The sequence below is a fragment of the Danio rerio genome, chromosome 21 (assembly GCF_052040795.2).
Source record: "Danio rerio strain M-AB ecotype USA chromosome 21, GRCz13ab, whole genome shotgun sequence".
Lineage (NCBI taxonomy): Eukaryota > Metazoa > Chordata > Actinopteri > Cypriniformes > Danionidae > Danio > Danio rerio.
In genome coordinates, this window is record NC_141041.1 from 20,676,462 (window position 1) to 20,697,079 (window position 20,618).

Sequence of the window (20,618 nt, forward strand, 5' to 3'; positions counted from 1 at the left end):
GTGTCAGATCACATTCACACCCTAAACGAACTGTATTGTTATTTGTTTGGAGTGCGATTGCTGTATTCACACCTGCCCAAAATATCCGCACCAAAAGGCAAAATTCAATTGAACCAAACAAGAAAGGTGAGAAGTTTAGTTTTAGTTTATTAAAATAACCTTGTCTGACACATTGCTGTCCATCTCTGAACAGTATGAAAGGTGTCAGTGTAGAAATAGATTTCTGAGGCACCACATAATAACACATTCAGTAGTAGGCCAAGTGGAAGGGATCTTCAGGGAGAGTGACTTTTTGGTGGTCAGGCCAATCATGTGCTCAAATAGAAACCCAGATTGTCAACATCTCTTTGAAGGATGGCTTCAGTGGGAAAATACATAAATCACATCCACATCCAAGTCAATCTTGCAAGGTCACACTCTTTGAAATGCAAGTATACTTATTTTTATGCATCACTTTGGAGGATTTGACCTACAAACGTTATTTTTCATGTGTGAAAATGATACTGGAAGATTTGACACACTCCGTTAACCTTAGCCTTGATGCCAATTTTGTCATTCAGACGTGATTTAATTTAGGATAGAGTTCTGTATATCTTTAAACGGGTCACATCATGCATATTTTACATAAGTTTACTTATGCTATTTAGTTTAATTGTGTCATATTCTAGTTTCTCTTGGCCCTTTTCAACCTTTCTTATCAGTAAACAGCCTGTTTTTTTAAGGCTGCCCCTTTGAGTAATGTCCCAATTGCATGTGGTATTAACAGCATATTGCTTCCACTAAATTGCCCCGTCCTTTCATAACAATCTTTAAGACTGTATTGTAACTGGTTCACATAATAAGTGCTGAAATGTGCAACACAAACTCTTCACAATAGAAAGAAAAATTGAGATTTTGTTAAAAATAATCTTTCTTTTTATAAAATGTTGTAAGATTTTTACTAAAATCTGAACTGGATTCCAATAATTTACTTAATCCAATAGCATGGCTCAACGATAAGGACCGCCTGATGGCCCAGGCCCAGTGTGAGAGATGCTTACACCTTAATCATATCATTGTCTTATTCAGATTAAGGCAAATAATTTGATTACTGATGTCCATGTTAACTTAGTCATGGTTACTTTTGGTTTAGAACAAATGCCATCAGTAGTTTTGAAGAGCATAGCAAAAGTCTCTTTTACACAAGCACATTTAGAAATTGCAATTCCAGAGAAGCCGAAAAATTCCAGTAGTCTCTTAAAAAAGCTTTATCAGTTATAATCAGGGTCCGAATTTGCAGACATTTCTTGCTATTTCTGCACAGATTTTTTTTTGAAGAATCTTCAGATTTACGTGGAACTAATTCGAGAAGATAATACCTAAAATCATGACACATTAAATTAAAAACAAAACTTTGTAGCATTTATTTAAAGTTTACAATTTAAATCCAACAGTCTAAAGACATGCGCTATAGGTGAATTAAGCTGTCTGTAGTGTATGTGTTTTCCAGTGATGGGTTGCAACTAAAAGGGCATCCGCTGCGTAAAACATATGCTGGATAAGTTGGTGGTTCGTTCCACTGTGGCGACCCCAAATTATTAAAGGGACTAAGCCAAAAAGAAAATGAATGAATGCAAATCCAATTAAAATCAATAGTTTGGTAAACAAAGTCTCTCATATAATATATCTTCTAAAAACAGCAAATATTACTAATTACACTGCACATAGATCATCTAAACATTTGCATATTTTTCAAAAATATTGCTGAAATGAATATAAAAACTGAACAAATATATATTTGCACACATTTACATAAGTTGACTCAATAACAGACTAAAAGAGCTGCAGATTTCTCAGGGAGCAGATTCCATGTGGGTCTAGTTATGATTAACAATCAGTTTAGATGCAATATATTCTCTTTTTGGACTAAGCAAGCAATCCCTCAAGGTCACATTATGTTTTCATACGACATCAAGCTTTATTATGCATAAAAGATTAAAGGCAGTTTTATTACTGATGATTTAGCCTCTTTAGAGTCGTGCTGTGCCCTCATATGGAAGTCAAACTACTGCAATCCTCTGCAGCACTGCATGCTGTGTTGTATTATCCAGCTGCTTAAATGTTCCCATCATGCCAGTCAATAATATTTAATGCGTTCATGTATTTAATAACTGCATGTACAGTATATAAACACACAGTGCTTTATGTGTCTCAATGAATATGTATAACTCCACACAATTGTAGCAAGCAATTCATCACATTATGACCTTACGCATGGATTACTTTGATTCCATACCACGCTATTTTCCTCAGCAACTCTGGAACCAAAGAAAATGACCTACCAAATGGGTGATTCTTTGATTTATGCCATCAAATGTGTTATGTTTTGTTTGTTTTTCTATGAACATCTGTCTTTATTTGCAGGTGGAAGGTGCAGCATATGTGGGCTCATTCATGTGGAAGTCCCGCAGCATTGGCCTGTGGAATCGTCCTCGTGGGGAAAACTTGCTGGATAGCGGCGCTCCTTTCTATGATACGTACCGCACTTCTGATGGAAAATATGTGGCGGTCGGGGCTATTGAGCCTCAGTTTTATCAACAGCTTATTCAAGGTTAGTCCATTGTGTTTTTACTTCAATATTGGCATATACTGCCAATTACTAGAGTTCAGAATAGCGTAATTGTAATTGCAATGTATTTTAGGGACAATTTATATGAATTCAACTTGCTAAAGCTCTGTCACCTTTTCCCATTTGAAAATATTGGTGTCATCACAGATGTTTTAGAATCAACTGACATATGTGTAGACAATTTTAGGAAGGGTTTTTGACATCTTAACTGTATAACATGCCATGTGGTGTCTAATTCATGATGCCAATAATGCACCTGGCAACTGCAGTGACTGATTAACTGCTTAAATCATTTTTTGTGTTAATCTCTGCTGCAATATGCTCACTAAAGCTGCTCACTTTTGTGTCTTAATGTGGGAATTTCATTTGTAAAAGAGGTGCGAATTGATCTAGTTAAGACGTATTCCTCAGGCAATTTAATTCTAAAGATTATTTTTTTTTAATAATTTATTGTCATATTCTCTTTTATTTACAGCTTTTATTTTTTCTTTATCACATTTTTTGTTCATATAATAAATATTTTTATATATGTTTTTATTTCAATTATGTATTCTCTTGTTGTCTATTGTTTGTATTATTTACACTTTTCTAATATTCACAATTCTTTTCTTTTTTATTATTCGTTATTCTGTTTTCTTATTTTTGGTTTTACTCTCATTATTATTTAATCTCATCATATTTTTGCATTTATTTTGCTAATTTTAAATAAAACTTTGTTGATATCTTTGAAGTATTGCTTTGCTTTAGAGCAGTAAATGAAATTGTAATAAAATAAATAAGGCATCACGGTGGTGCAGTGGGTAGCACAATCGTCTCACAGCAAGTACATCGCTGGTTCGAGCCTCAGCTGAGTCACTTTGCGTTTCCCGTGTTTGTGTGGGTTTTCTCCGGGTGCTCCCGTTTCCCCCACTATTTCAAAGATGTCCGGTATAAGTGAATTGGGTAAGCTAAATTGTCCATAGTGTCTGAGCATAAAAGAGCTTGTATGGGTGTTTCCCAGTGTTGGGTTGCAGCTGGAAGGGCATTCGCTGCGTAAAACATATGCTGGATAAGTTGGTAGTTTGTTCCACTGTGGCAACCCTGGATTCATAAAGGGACTGAGCCGTAAAGAAAATGAATCAATAAATGAATAAAATAAATAGTCCTAGCATAACTGTTTTTTGGGTTTATTTTATTAAATAAATGTAGCCCTGCTGATCAGAAGAGGCTTCTTTCATAAACTTTCTTTATACTTTTTACATTTTACATTTTAATGGCGCAGTATGTAAGTTTGACACCCAGTGGTTAATCTAGGTATTGCACGCTTGGATCAAAACACATTTTCACTCGACTTTTCTTCTGATGAGTCCACTCCACGCAAGTGCAGGTTGCCAGTCTAAAGGCTGATTTAAGGCTGATTTGACCTGTTTTCCAACTAAAATCAACGGCACGCCATAGAAGAAATATTTTCCATTCTAAAAGGACTTTTTGTCCTAACCAACACCTGAAATTGATATATTAGAAACAGTTTCTATTTCTCACAAATAAACAATGATAACCTCAGGTACACCTCATGTGCTTTATTCAGTGTTAAATGCTAATAATCTCAGTTTGAATGTCATTTTACTTTACATTTATAACCATACTACTGAAAGCAGCAGCCAATAGTTCAACTTAGATCTTGAAAATAAAATAAACCGTTTGGATTTGAACTTTAGAACTGTGACAAGCCAACACATATCAGTGATTCAGCATCTACATTTAATAATGTTAAAGAGGTTAAATATGTATTAGATTATAAGCCTTTTTTTGTTGGAGTGCAGTAAGTTCACTTTTCTGTGCTTCTGAATGGCTGTATTTGAATTTGTCCTGTTTCGTCTGGTGCAAACAGCCAAATTGCTTATCAATGCAAATCTTGTTGTTAGGACCCAGGGTTATATGTAAATATTACACTCTTGTAATATTTATATTATTTGCTAATTAATAACCTCATGTGTTACTCTAAATCTGCTTCTCATTTTGGAGTCTGCTACTGTCCACTGAAGGTCGCATTTCAGTCGCGGGCGCATGCTTTGAGAGTCTTTCTGACTGAATGAATGAAATACTGTTTCCATGAAGGCAACCTCGGGGTGCTGAAATATAATTAGCTAAAGTGACATTGGGCGGATTTAAAGAACCAAAACAAAGACAACTGTTCTGGCACGTAGCTTACATTTTCAAAACAGAATATCTGACTACAGTGTTGTTTTTTAGATAAACAAGAATGTTCACTTAGCATGTTTCTTAAATATCTGCAAACTTATTATGGTATTTTTTTTTTGTTGTAGAGAAGAAAAACTTACATATAGCACCTTTAATTGAAACATGTTATTATATTTTCTTTTATTTACAATCTATATTTATTATTCAATTAAATTTGTATTCATTATTTACATTTTTATATCTTGCCTTGTGTCTTGTTCTTATGTGATGTATTCTCTTATGTGATTGTTGAGTACATGTGCACAGTGTACATTTGATTCAGCCATTTTCATTTCTCCAGAAATAAACCTGTAGCCTGAAGGACGTCTGAGTATAGCTGACATGTTCAACCACAAGTCTCTCTGGGTCACCTTGATCTGTTGTCGATTTTGCAAAGGCATGATATAATATGAAAGATTAGAAAGAATCCACAGGATGCTTTATTAATATGTGCCCAGGGACTCACCTTATACCCAAGTACAAACGCAGCCCTCTTGATCTTGCTATAAAATCATAATGACTCAATTGCAATTCAGGTTTGACCCTCAAAAGCAGCACGTTTCTGTACAAGTCCCCTACTGTGGGCCAGTGTTATGTACTAATGGCTTCAGGATCCACAGCCCTCCCTCTCCTCTAAACTCCTTTATTGATTCCCTTCCTCTTTTTAATCTCCTCTTCATCTCGCTGATTCTCTCTTACCACAGGTTTGGGATTGGACGACACTGACCTGCCCTCACAAATGAGCGTTTCTGATTGGCCGCAGCTCAGGGAGACTTTTACACAGGTGTTTGCCACCAAAACACAAGCACAATGGGGTCAGATCTTCGACGGGACAGATGCCTGTGTCACTCCTGTTCTGTCTCAGGATGAGGTGCTTTCTCATTCTCATAACCAGGCAAGAGGGTCATTCCTCAAAGACTCTCAGGGGGAAATTAGCCCCCGTCCTGCACCGGTGCTGTCCCGTTCCCCAGCAGAGCCCTGTGGATTCCGTGACCCCTTCATTGGAGAACACACTCGGTCAGTGCTAAAGGAATACGGGTTTGATCAAGCGCAAATCGAGCAGCTTCTGTCTGCCGGGATCGTAGAGTGTAACGAAGCTAAAGCGCGACTGTAAATGAAGGAGTTTGAGTGGAGAGCTAACTGTGTATGCAGTGATGCAGAGGAATCAGACATCATTTCTATCTCACATTTCAGAGCAGAGAGAATCCCTTGTGAATTGCTGCTTCAGTCGAGGTGGACTTAATGATTTTGGGCTTTTAAGTTAACCTGTCCAACAATTCAGTTCTAATTTGTAACCGCTCTAGGGGAAGTGAAGAGGGATTTAATTAAAGTCTATTGCAAATGTTGTGTAATAACCTCAGCATCCACATTTTTGTCAGTAGCCCCGATTGTAAAGGATGGTCTATACTGATTTATTTTTGAAGATGGTTTTGGGGTTTTGAATTTAATAATTCAAGTATTCGTCATAGGACAAAGCATACAACTTTTGTTGAAGAACTGAAATGCTTGAATTATTTACAGTGCCTTTAGCATGAATGTAAGTACGTAGACTAATTAATTGAACAAAAATATTTACTGTTGAATCTTCTTGTGCTAATATGTTCTGCAGCACTTATGACCTAAGATAATCTTATTTGGATAATCCAATTAATGACTCTGCTTAAGTAAAACGGTTTGAACACTGCTGTGCCATTTATTATGATTTAACCATTTTTGTTTTGATTTTAATTTATTTATAATTGAAGCACACGTTTGTCGGCTGCACATCTATAATAAGCAATTCTGGCACCTCTCCTGTTCAACCTTTATATGCTCCCTCTTAGCCAAATAATGAGAAAGAACCAAATCTCCTACCACAGCTATGCTGATGACACTCAGATCTACTTAGCCTTACTGCATAATGATTACAGCCCTATTGACACCCTCTGCCAATGCATTGATGAAATTAACAATTGGATGTGCCAAAACTTTCTTCAGTTAAACAAAGAGAAAACTGAAGTCATTGCATTTGGGAACAGAGATGAGGTTCTCAAGGTGAATGCGTACCTTGGCTCTAAGGGTCAAACAACAAAAAATAAGGTTGAGAATCTTGGTCCACAGTACACATATTACTGTCTGGCTAGTTTTTGTCCTCTGCTTATGCTTAAAATGTAATAATGGACCAACATTCGTGACCATTATCACCAATAAAGCTTAGAAAAACAAACATCAGTATATTGTAAACTGATTGGTTCAAATATCCCTTTCCTGTTATAAAAAAAATAATTTGTTCCTTAAAGTTTTGTAACTATTAAATGGTTTTAAATTCAAAATTGTAACTATATACATCAGTGTAAACCTATGACTGGTGGAAAAACATTTTCTGTAATTGTGTACCTGAGTCTCCACTTTTGCCATCGCCTCTTTTGGCTTTAACATACTCATACCTCAGGTTTTTCAAACCTTTTAACAAAAACTTTCCTTCTTTCCCAGGGCTGTTGTATTTTCTAGCCAAAAATGATTGATCATCTCGTTATCTCTGATCACAGATCATAAAGATGTCTGTACAGAGGTACTGTTTCAGACAAAATCTCTTCAAAGTGTTTCATATTCATCTCAAATCAGTTGTGGCGCCAGGCAGCACTGTTCGCTCAGTCTCAAAAAATGCCATGCACACTGCCAGTTGAAATCATGTTGCGCGCACCCAAAGCAAACTTCCGCTATCACCGCGATGACGTCACATTCGCTGCATGCGCTTAAGCAAACTATCGAATGCATCGAGTATAAACCAGGCTTCAGAGAAACTTGTTCATGCTTTTATCAGCAGGAGGGTGGATTACTGTAACGGCCTCCTCACTGGACTTCCCAAAAACACAGTCAGACATATGCAGCTTATCCAGAACGCTGCAGCCAGGATTCTGACCAGAACCAGGGAATCAGAGCCCATCACACCTGTCCTCAGGTCTTTACGCTGGCTCCAAGTTATATTCAGAATAGATTTTAAAGTGGTATTACTTGTCTATAAATCACTAAAGGGCCTAGAACCTCACTACATTACAGACAAACTCACTGAATACAAACCTAACAGATCACTCAGATCTTTAGGATGATGTAAACTAGAAATTCCAAGAGTTCAGTCAAAGCAGGGTGAATCGGATTTTAGCTACAGTACTACACCCCCCACTGCTGGAATCGTCTTCTAGGAATGATCAGATGTGCTCCAACATTAGGCACATTCAAATCAAGACTGAAAATACATCTGTTTAGCTGTGCCTTTACTAAATGAGCACTGTGCTGGAAAAAAAACTTAATATTATGTTTTTTTTATAATGTACACCACCTTCATCCTGAAGTATTAATGTAAGTTAGAAAATACTTTCTGGCAGCACGGTGGCTCAGTGGTTAGCCCTGTCGCCTAACAGCAAGAAGAGCATCAACTGCATAAATTGTATGCTGGAATAGTGGGTAGTTCATTCTGCTGTAGTGACCTCTGAAATAGAGACTAAGGCGAAGTAAATGAATGAGAAAACGTTCACATTGTTTATACTCAAGTTTGTCTCTAGCATTCAAATGTCACAACAGAAATTGAGACTCATCAGAAAAGGCAACCTTTCTACAATTTTCTGTTAGCTTCACTTTTCTGTTATCTTCAAAATTCAATGTATTGTGTTTTCAAAGATGGTCTTTTGCAGTCTTTGGTGGTGACAAATGGTTAGGTGAGTTATTTTTGTCTTCCTTTCAATTTGAGACTGTCTGACAGTTCTATCTGTACATTTTGCATCAATAAGGAATTTCACATACTGAAATCCCTCTCACTGGATATTTTCTTCTTTTTGGGTGATTTTCTGTAAACCATGGAGGTTATTTTGTGTGAAAATCCCATTAGATCAGCAGATTTTGAAACATGGACCAATTTGTAAAACAACAACAACTGTGCCACATTAAATTTCACTTAAAGGGATGGTTAAAATTAATGGAATAAAAGTTAAATTAAATAAAAATAATAATTCTGTCATCAGTTACTCCCCTTTACTTGTTCTAAGCCATTGAGTTTTTTTTATATTTTGTTCAAAGCAAAAGAAGTTAACCTATGTCCATTGAATTCATCTTTATTTCTATAGCTCTTTTACAATGTAGCTTGTGTCAAAGCAGCTTCACATAGAACATTATAGTGTATTGAAACAGTGTCTGTTCAGTTTTCAGTGTTTAAGTTCAGTTCAGTGTGGTTTTATATTCAGAGTCAAAACACTGAAAAGCAAATCCATCGATGCACAACTCTATACATTTTTCTTACTATGGAAGTCAATGATTACAGGTTCCCAACATTCTTTAATACATCCTGTTTTGTGCTCAACTGAATGACAACAATAGCAAAAAAAAATAAAAAATTAAATAAAAATCAAGAGTCACATGTGGGTAAATTGTGACAGAATTTTCATTTTTGGGTCAACTATCCCTTTAAATCACCTTTCTTTCCCACCCTGTATGATTTGAGCTTCGGCAGATTGTATGAACTACTTTTACATGCCTGAATGTATTGAGTTTCTGCCCTGTCCATGTGATTGACTGATTAGATTACCAAGTTATAAGTGAACCTAATAAAGAGAAAGCAAGTGCTTTTTAAACTGCAGTTTATTTCTGGGAGCATGGTCATTTTTTTGTGAATTTCCCTAGTGTTCAGTGGCACAATCCTTTAGAAATCATTCTGATATGCTGCTCAAGAAAAATGTATTAGATTTTCTGCCAGATGTTATTTAATAATGTGGAAACTGCTATGCATATTATGGTTCTTTGGTGAAGGAGAAAAAGTTCAAAAGAATATTTTGATCCATTTATTTCATTCTTGTGTGAAACTACCGTCCAAATTGAGAACAGAGACTGTACCAAATACAGATCAGGAATCATTTTCCAGCGTTTGAAGATTGTGATAAAACCATATTGACTCAGTCATACAGTAATTGAAGATTATGACTGTATCTGCCTTCAAACAATACTGTATTCTCTTGATAACATTGTCAATCCTGATAAGTTCTTGGAACAAATCCTCTTAGGAATGAGTTACATAAACATTTTTCCTAACTACTCTAGCTTGAAATAATTCTCATTCACTTGGAGAAATGTGTGGAATGTAGCATTTTAATCCATGTGGCACCATCTGACCGGTTCCCTGTGATCCACAGCTTGGAGTCTATAGATTAAGTCTGAGAGAGAGAGTAGATGATGACCACTGCGGAGCTCACATGATTCTCACAGAGACTCGCCGGACGTCTCATGACAGATTTGAGTAAACCCAAGCAGTCTTGTGAATGGAGAGGCAGCGTTGCGTGAGGCAGTGTGCTTTAACTCTACTATAAATTTGTTGCCATCTTTTTTCCAGCCCCCTTTCAAGCCGTCTGCAAAGCAATCACATGGTACGTCACTTGATTTTCCAATCCAAGTGTGCAACACCACAAAGGAATGTTTGTTAGATCTTTACCATTTCCCCCCCAAACAAACTACCATTTCCAGTACGTGAACTATGAATTGTTGACGTCTTGTGCTTAACTTTTAACCTATTGTCCACTCCCAGCAGGAGTGGAGAGAAAAGCATCTTCAGATCATAATCTCAGTCACATGCTTACAAGCCGAGCTACAAAAACAGAGGCCAACGAGACCACCACCTCCTTTCCTTCTCAGCTCACAAGTCTTGAGATCAACTGCTCAACTATGCACTAGGAATCAAGAGTTTTACCATCCAGAACCATGACTCTTCTTACTGAGGACCAGCCTTGCAGGTTCTCTGCACCGGAAAGCCCTATTGCATCCATGGAGCAGTACCAGGTGGACTCGGAGCTTAAAGAGGACTGTTTGGACAACATGGAAGCGGCTGTTTTTGGAGCGGTGGAGCCTCCGAGGCGCTCTAGGGGAAGGTTGATTATGCACGGGTCAGCCATGTTTGGAAGGGAATTCTGCTACGCTGTTGAGGCTGCGTTTGTCACGCCAGTGTTGCTGAGCGTTGGACTTCCCAGACGTCTGTATAGTCTGGTGTGGCTCATAAGCCCCATTTTGGGTTTTATCCTACAGCCCGTCATCGGCTCGGCGAGTGACTACTGTAGGTCGTCATGGGGCCGAAGGAGACCGTACATACTCTTACTGGGGATTCTGATGTTAGTGGGCATGACTTTATTTCTAAACGGAGATGCAGTCACAACAGGTGGGTGAAGGTCAAGTAAACTTGATAGATTTTACTTCATTTTGAAGACAGAGCACTAAATACACAAAGGAAGTAGATGAGTTTCAGGGTCCACACAGGTCATGGTATTTCTGGAATATCAAGGGTTTTAAAAGCTCTTTTCCAAACAGTGAAAGTCAGATTTTTTTATTTAATTATTTTCGGTCCAAGTCATGGAATATCAGGGATTTCTGTTTTTCACTTACAGTTGAAGTCAGAATTATTAGCCCCCCAGTTTATTTTTCCCCTAATTTCTGTTAAACAGAGCGAAGATTTACATAATAGTTTTAATAACTCATTTCTAACTAAATTATTTTTATTTTTATCTTTTCCATGATGACAGTAAATATTATTTCACTAGATATTTTTAAAAACACTTCTATACAGCTTAACGTGACATTTAATGGCTTAACCAGGTTAATTCGGTTTACTAGGCAGGTTAATCTAATTAGGTTAAGTTATTGTATACACATTACATTGTATAATGATGGTTTGTTCTGTAAACTATTGAAGACAAAAATAGCTTAAAGGGGCTAATAATTTTGTCCTTATAATGATGTTTAAAAAATAAAAAAAAAACGCTTTTATTCTAGCCGAAATAAAACAAATAAGACTTTCTCCAGAAGAAAAAATATTATCAGAATCAGACATACTGTGAAAATTTCCTTGCCCTGTTAAACATAATTTGGGAAATATTTAAAAAAGAAAAAAATTGAAAGAACGGCTAATAATTCTGACTTTAACTGGATATATATTTACAATACAGTATTTGTTAATAAAGCACATTTAAACACAACCAACATTTGCTGTACATTGGAGTACTAAAGGCAGAGAAGAAAGCAGAATATAAAAGAAACATTTAACAAATAAAAGCAATAAAGCAGTGATTGAGGAGTATTGAAAAAGAGAGAAAATAGATAGGGTTTTAAAATGGACTTAAACACAGAAATGGAGGAGGAAAGTCTAATGTGAATTGGTAGAGTGTTCCAAGAGTTTAGGAGCAGAAACTGCAAATGCTTGATCACATCATATAAAAATATATAATTTTTAAAGCGTTGTTTGTAATGCTTAGACTATTCTTCTGCTCAATTTTATTCCTTTCATGCTCATCAATTGGCAATGACTTGTTATTTAAGGCTGACATTTCAGGATAATATAAGTTATAGGATTTAGGAACTTGATATTTGGCTTAGAGTGGGAAGCCTGGAGTTATTTTATTGTTTTCGCTGCAAATACTGTATATAAAGACTAAATGATGAATTATGAAACATTTACCTATGAAACAAATTCAATTAAATTTGTTTTCATGATAAATGTAGCAAAATTAAGTGTGTTTGTGTAAAACTATTGAATAATATCTGATTATAAGATTATAAAGCTAAATTGAATTTAGGGGAAGACCAGTTCATTTTTCTTTTACCACTAGCAGATTTCCCCCTTCATTTTAAGTTAATTAAATCTTAATCATAATCAGTTTTCAGAAAACAAGACTTATCTAATTATCTTGTTAGCTTTTTACATCTGATTTAAGATAAATTGGATATGAATAATACTAAGTGATTTTTTTTTTTGCAGTGCAACAAGGCTTAAAAAATAAACTTTTTTTAACGTTTTAGGTAAATATTTTGACGTGAGATTTTGTTCTTTTACTTGACTGTTTGTTTTAAAGAAAATGATGACCGGAACAAACAGAAAAGAGAAATGTATATCAGAACTACAGAGGAGTACAAAAAAAGATGCTTGTTCTTCTTACTGTTATAAATGATATCACATACATTTTTGAAATGTCCAAAAAAAATCAGCTTTAAAATGTAGTTGTGGCATTAGACACAGGGAAATAACACAGCTGGACACTTAATTTAACACAGCAGATGAGCCTGTTGATTTTCTGTTCCGAATATATTTCCCATTTATTACTATAATTCTAGAATTTTAATCAATTAGTCAGAGCGCTTTTGATTCAGTTTTGAAAACACTTTCATTACTTTTTCATTACCTCAGCTGTCATAGCACTTCAGAGCTGGTCTGATTTAGTAAATGGCTTCACTTTATAAGTGTAGTTCACTCAAAAAATGTTATTTACTCTGTTTTAATCACCCTCGTGGCTCTAAACTTGTACGAGTTTCTATGTATTTTTTTTCTGTTAAACAGAAGATATTTTGAAGAATGTTGTAATCTGGTAGGTGAGGCAGTGGCGCCTCACAGCAAGAAGGTCGCTGGGTCGCTGGTTCGAACCTCGGCTCAGTTGGCGTTTCTGTGTTGAGTTTGCATGTTCTCCCTGCTTGCGAGGGTTTCCTCCGGGTGCTCCGGTTTTCCCCACAGTCCAAAGACATGTGGTACAGGTGAATTGGGTAGGCTAAATTGTCCATAGTGTATGAGTGTGTGTGTGAATGTCTGTGTGGATGTTTCCCAGAGATGGGTTGCAGCTGGAAGGGCATCCACTGCGTAAAAACTTGCTGGATAAGTTGGCAGTTCGTTCCGCTGTGGTGACCCCGGATTAATAAAGGGACTAAGCCGAAAAGAAAATTAATGAATGAATGTAATCCGGTAACCATTGTATCCATTGTAATAAAAAATCCATATGGAAGTCAATGGCAACCATTTTCCACCAATAATCAAAATACAATCTTTTGTATTCATTTGAGGAAAAAATCAAACTGGTGAGCTACAAGTAGAGAGAATTTTCAGTCTTGATGTTTCTTAAAGTTGTATACTAAAGTATTTATTAACATTGAGTGCATTTACTAAACTAAGCATGACATTGTGTTTTTCACCCGCAGCCATAATATCAGACAGAAATTTAAAAAGGACATGGGCCATCGTGGTGGTGATGTTTGGAGTGGTTTTGTTTGACTTTGCCGCAGACTTCATTGACGGACCCATTAAAGCCTATTTGTTTGATGTGTGTTCTCATCGGGATAAAGAGCGGGGTCTTCATTACCATGCTTTACTCACAGGTAAGAACTAATAACGCTCATTTAGCTTGGCTTTCTTACAGCAGAAATGTACATTGGCTGGGTCAGTTGGCGTTTCTGTTTGAAGTTTGCATGTTCTCCCCATGTTTGCGTGGACTTCCTTGTGGTGCTCCATTTTCCGTTTCCGCTATGTATAACATATGCTGGATAGTTAGCGGTTAATTCCGCTGTGATGAACAAAGGGACTACGAATGAATGAATAAATGAAAAGCATTTGTCTTTAAAGAGCTTTATTGTTACCTTGAGAGTTTCAGAATATTGCTGTTGCTGTGAATATGTTTGTAAGTGTTTCTCATTATATAGCTTGACATACTGTATAGGATTTTTTAATCCATAATGTGTTATTTTGAAAGACTATTGTGTTAGATCCATTATCACTGGTGTCTTTCCATTGTACAACAATTCCTTCATCAGTAGTTTGTTACAATCTAGTCTATTTGATAGCATGCTTTGCTTTGTGTGGTAATTAAAGGGATAGTTCATCCACAAGATTTCACCATCATTTGACTTTATCATTTAACTATTTTTTTCTGTTGAATACAAAACAAGATATTTTGAAAAATAGCAGTAGCTGGCAACCATTGATTTTTATAATCATTTTTTTACTGTGCAAATCAATGGGTCTTGGCAACCAGCATTTTTTTAAATGACTTCCTTTGTGGTCAACGGAACAAAGAAACTCTTTAAAAGCACATGAGGGAGATTAAAAGATGTGTCCGCTGGCTCCTAAAATGTCTTAAATTGTCTAGGACTTACAAAAGCCTAAATTTACTGACATATTCCCCCAGTTTCACAAACAAGGTTTAAGGCTAGTAAAGATTAAATTGCATGTTTAAACTGTCTCAACTCAAAATAACTTTCAGTGAGATGTCTTAAAATACATCAGTGTCATTATTGTTCTCCAGGTGCACACCAGTAATATATTATTCTAAGGCCATTTTTTAAAAATTTGGCTTAAATAGACTTATTTAACTAAGGCCTAGTCCTGGCTTAATCTAAGCCCTGTTTGTGAAACTGGGACATTGTGTTGTAGGTCTTAGATAGTTTTAAACAGGTCTTACTTTTTCTTTCTCCAAATAAAGCTATTCATTTTGGGCTAATATCCATCTAATGACCAAAAACACATCTCAATAAATCCCTATTTTTTTTATTTATATAAGTTTTGTATAGCAAAGAGATACAATTGACAACAGCTGTTAGACATTTTTACAGCAAATACCTCAAATTAAATTCTCTAATCAGGGAAAAATAAACTTTAAGCAATTACACGATTCCTCATAAAAATACTGAGCCATTAGAAAAAAGTCTTAACCCTGTAAAAGTCTAAAATTTCATTCTTTATGCTCTTAAAAGGGTCTTAAAAAGTTTTAAATTTGACCTGATGAAACCTGCAGTGCTATTGTAAAAGGCTATTGTGATTATATATAGATCCTCTATCACTGGTGTCTTTCCTTGGTGCCACAATTCTTTTATAAGAAGTTTGTAACTATTTACTTTTTAATAATTGATAGCATGTATTGCTTTTTGTGGCAATTAAAGGGATAGTTTATCAAGAAAATTCATTTCACCATTTTTTACTCCTATGTTTGAAACCTTTTTGAGTTTCTTTTTCTGTTTGGGAAAATGCTGGTAGCTGGCAACCACTGACTTATATAGTCATTTTATTTTTCTTTCTATGAAAGTCAGTGAGTCTCGACAACCAGCATTCTTAGAATTTACTTCCTTTGTGGTCAACAGAAGAAAGAAACTCTTTATAAGCACATGAGGGAAAGTAAATGATGAGGTCATTTTCAGGTGAACTATCCCTTTAAATTGCATTGCCACCAAACAAATGCACATCTGATGAGTATATATATATATATATATATATATATATATATATATATATATATATATATATATATATATATATATATATATATATATATTTTTTTTTTTTTTTTTTACCATCTTTTTTTCTCAATGTGCAATTGTTTAAAATGTCCACGCTTCTCTGCAATTACCGCCACAGGAATCGTTATGTAATGTAAAGCAGATTGACAGTATTTGTTTCAAAACATTTTCTCTAGGATCATTTTTGACTACTGTTAAATGAAGGGTGCTTGTGTGAAATTGGTTGGCACTATGGCAACAGCCTGTTCCCTTTTTTTTTACCATCTGTAACATAGTCAGTAGAGCGCATTGATATTGTGTTACTGATGTGTTACTAAACACCCGCTGTCTCATCTGTATGGAAGCCTTAAATGGGAGAACTAGCAAGACATCAGAAAATGTCTCTTTTCATGGATCAAGTAAGAACTGTGCTGATGCAATCTAGATATTTTTGCAGGGATTTGTTTCCAAAGTCTTAATAACATAGAACTAAGAAAAAATAAATCCATTTTGGGATTTGTTTCTAAGTAATAGAAAAGAAAAAGAACTAGAGCTAGAGACACGTGTGCTTTCAGTCTCGTGTGAAGACTAAAATATTTGTGTATTTTTACACCCGCTGATCTTCAGTCATGCTTTACGCTGAAATATTTGCGAGTCCACACAAAACTGAAAATTCATTTATTATTTACTCACTCTAGGGTTGTTTCAGATCTTTATGCCCTTTTTTCTTTTTATTTTCCAACCACAAACAAAGACATTTTAATAAATGCCCTGGTAACCTTTATCAAGAGAGAATAATGACTAGCGTTTAACCTTTTTAAAATGACACAAAAGTATCAAAGAATGACAGCAAAATGCACATTTTGAATATGACCATGTCTTCTGGGGTTATATAATAGGGTTTGGTGAAAAACAAACACAAATGCTATGTATTATTTAACGTATGTCCTGACAATGAACAATTTGTTTTGTTCATAACTTTGCATTCATGATTCTATCAGCACTAGTACTCACTTCAGTTCACCAGGAAAAAAGCATAGGTTAATTTTGAAAACATAGCCCTATATACAATTCTGGAGATCGCAAATTATGTAGCGAAGTATGTATGGCTGCATTTCATTATTTAAATTACCGGTACAAGTTGGTTTGATGCTGTTTCTTTTTGAGCTTACCAGCTGATCGCTTACCTTAGTATGGATGGCTTTCCAGTTGTTACCAGTTTGCCCTGTAGCTCGCCATGTATGTCAGCGGACTTGAGGCGGCAAAAGCGGCAAAAGTAGTTGGAGAAGAACGGTTCCAGAAAGCAGGTAAGATAAAACAGAAGCCAAAAAAAAAAAAAATTAAAAACAAACAAGTAAATAACAATGAGAATGTGGTCAAATCTGAAAAAGTGGACAAAATCAGCCAAGGGCATTTGAAAACTGGTTGAGTTTAGGGAAGTGGGTGGGCAGGTCAATCGCTGCTTTTGAAAACACTATTGGTTGGGATTATGGAAGGACGAGGGTGGTCAGTGGATCAGTCAGTCAGTCAGTCAACAGCGGTCTCTTTTGGATTTATGCGAAAACAGGTGCAAATGGCACTCGTAAAGGGGAAATTTGAAATCTAAAAAAGCTTACACAGCATATGGTGGATTTACGAAAACAAACTGCAAAAAAACTGCAAAATGCAAACTGCAAAAAAAAAAAAAAGAGTAGCTCCTAGGACATATTTGGCGCTCTCCAGAAATGTATATACGTTTTGGGATAGAGCCTCTGTTGCATGCAACAACCACAAAAGCGCATCAGTTTAATAAACAAGATTAATGACTCAGCTGATAATGATAAAATAAAAGAAAGATAATGATTCAATGACTCATTAATGATTCCAAAAAGCAATCAAAAGGTGGTTGTTTGATGAGGATGATTAGTTTGCATGGTGGATGATGATATTTTATTTTTATGTTATTGTATTGTGAATAGGGTTAGGGCTGGATGCATCTGCTGCGTAAAACATATGCTGGAATAGTTGTCGGCTAATTCCACTGTGGCGACCCCTGATTAAAAGAGGCACTAAGCTGAAAAGAAAATGAATGAATGAAGGAATAAATGTATTTGTGAATTATTTTGTTCCTGTAGTAAAATGTGAGGGTACTGTTGGTTTTATGTATCAACTGTATTTTGAAGCCATACTTTGTGGTCCTTGCTGTTAAACAAAACAATGGAAACAAGCCCAGGGCTTTATTGTGTTTTTATCCTCAACAGTTTTTATTTCAAAATGTATGGGATACTTGTATTTTTGTACAGTTTGTCTAAAATATGTCAAATAAAAATTTAGTTCAATTCAATAAATTATGCCATACAGAAACCCCAAGAAAAGTTTAATAAATAGAGAAAACTTAAAATAACTGAAATAACATGATAAAATCAAGTTACACAATTATTTGGAATTACCTTGACTTCCCATTTTAAATGTTTAAACTAACAATTCAAGTGAATGGTTATACATGTACGTGTATGGATTATTGGTTAGGCAGTTGGACTTAAAACCTAAAGTTTATAATGTTGATTTTCATAATTGTGGTACTCTAAACCCTTAAATATTTGATGTGCATTTGTGTGATTATGTGTGTTCTCACACCTCACTCATCAGTCAAATGCAGAGGACAAATTGTTAGTAGCCTTGACAATACTCATTTTACTTTAATGTTTACTAGAATTAACCAGTCACAGACTTGCTCTGCTTGTGGAAGCTGATCCTTTTTTCCCAATTTTTTTGTATTTCACTTTTTTACTCTTACTGTATATATATTTCTTTGGCAATATTACTTTTTACAGTGCTGTGGGCTCCTCCACTGCTGACCTCTTTTTTATTAGTAATAACACTTGGTAGACACAACGACAAAGTACATTATCTCTCCTCTATTTAACACCATTGTCGTTTCAGACAAATTCTTTACAGTTTTTCATTGCTCACTATTGTTGATCATAAAAAAGCATCAGTTTTAATATACGTGGCCATTCATGCTGTGATTTGCATTGACTAACTACGCTTGGAAAAAAAGATTCAAAAGTTGATTCTTTGGATTTACTAATTTTTTAAGTGGTTGTAAACAATTCATTTGGGCTGAATTTAAACAAACAAATTAAGTTAGACATCACACATATTAAATTTGTTTGTTTAAATTCAACATCTAAATTGTTTGCAACAATTTTGCAGACATCATTTATATATATATATATATATATATATATATATATATATATATATATATATATATATATATATATATATATATATATATCCAGATGGATGGGGCAACCATTACTGCATCCAAAATGGTGAAAAGCCTTGGAGTAACGATTGATGACCAACTAAACTTCTCTGACCACATTTCTAGAACTGCTCGATCGTGCAGATTCGCACTCTATAACATCAGAAAGATCCGACCCTTCTTATCTGATCATGCAGCTCAACTCCTTGTTCAAGCTCTTGTTCTCTCCAAACTGGATTACTGCAACTCTCTACTAACTGGGCTTCCAGCTAACTCTATCAAGCCTCTTCAACTGCTCCAGAATGCAGCAGCACGAGTGGTCTTCAATGAACCTAAACGAGCACATGTCACTCCGCTGCTAGTCCGTTTGCACTGGCTGCCAGTTGCTGCTCGCATCAAATTCAAAGCTCTGATGTTTGCCTACAAAGTGACTTCTGGCCTTGCTCCTTCTTATCTGCTCTCACTTCTGCAGATCTATGTGCCCTCCAGAAACTTGCGCTCTGTGAATGAACGTCGCCTCAAGGTTCCATCCCAAAGAGGGAAGAAATCACTTTCGCGAACGCTCACGCTCAATCTGCCCAGTTGGTGGAATGAACTCCCTAACTGCATCAGAACAGCAGAGTCACTCGCTACTTTCAAGAAACGACTAAAAACTCAACTATTTAGTCTCCACTTCACTTCCTAATCTGCAATTGCCTCTGAATATCACACTAACTGTACCCAAAAAATAAATAAATAAATAAATAAATAAAAAAATACTAATACTACTAATACTTCCCTTCTTAGACTTTACAGACCTGAAACTTGCCTATAGCACTTATTCATTGTTGCTCTTAGTTGTGTAAATTGCTTCCTTGTCCTCATTTGTAAGTCACTTTGGATAAAAGCGTCTGCTAAATGACTAAATGTAAATGTAAATATATATATATATATATATATATATATATATATATATATATATATATATATATATATGGCTCGAGACTTCCTGTCTCATTGATATTTGATATTTAGATGTTAGAAACTGTTTGTTATGCTGCTTGATGTTGCAAACTGATATTTTCTTATTATATTATTCTACTTTGTCTGTATAGTAATGCAAACATTTGTTTGTAGAGCAAGTAGTTTTACCGTTAGCTGCTGTTTATTATTTCTAGTCATTTCTCCCATAGGCGACTGAATCAGAAGTTCTAAAACAATCGCGAAAACGAGCACACTTCCGCATTTTAGAATAAGGTCAATAACTATATACCACGCGTAAAAAGCGTGGCAAGTGAGACTTTTCACACATCGTTAGTAGGGATGCAACGATTAAGTGATTTCACTATTAATCGCACTTTAATTTGACATGGTTAATTAATTGTAAAGGCTTCTCAACACTGCATTTCTGCACGAAAACTGCTGCAAAATAAACAAAGTGCCAAATGTGCGCTAGTTTTAAGGCTAATACCCACACACACTGGATTAACTATGGCTGGGGCTATTAACTAATAAGGGCCTCAT

The 20,618-nt window shown here is 35.5% G+C and overlaps 2 protein-coding genes across 5 annotated transcripts in view; both read left to right on the forward strand.

The window, feature by feature from the left end:
• amacr (alpha-methylacyl-CoA racemase) overlaps window positions 1-6,656 on the forward strand; it is a 31,345-nt gene extending 24,689 nt beyond the window's left edge. For 2 of the 3 annotated variants that reach the window (XM_087299769.1, XM_087299768.1), the window contains exons 5-6: window positions 2,404-2,590; window positions 5,533-6,656. In XM_087299769.1, the coding sequence (XP_087155895.1) occupies window positions 2,404-2,590; window positions 5,533-5,942 (597 nt within the window). In that variant the 3' untranslated portion in view covers window positions 5,943-6,656. 3 annotated transcript variants of the gene reach the window in all.
• A 3,850-nt stretch (window positions 6,657-10,506) lies between these two features.
• slc45a2 (solute carrier family 45 member 2) overlaps window positions 10,507-20,618 on the forward strand; it is a 35,482-nt gene continuing 25,370 nt past the window's right edge. The window contains 2 exon segments of one of the 2 annotated variants that reach the window (NM_001110377.1): window positions 10,507-11,000; window positions 13,799-13,975. In NM_001110377.1, the coding sequence (NP_001103847.1) occupies window positions 10,550-11,000; window positions 13,799-13,975 (628 nt within the window). In that variant the 5' untranslated portion in view covers window positions 10,507-10,549. 2 annotated transcript variants of the gene reach the window in all.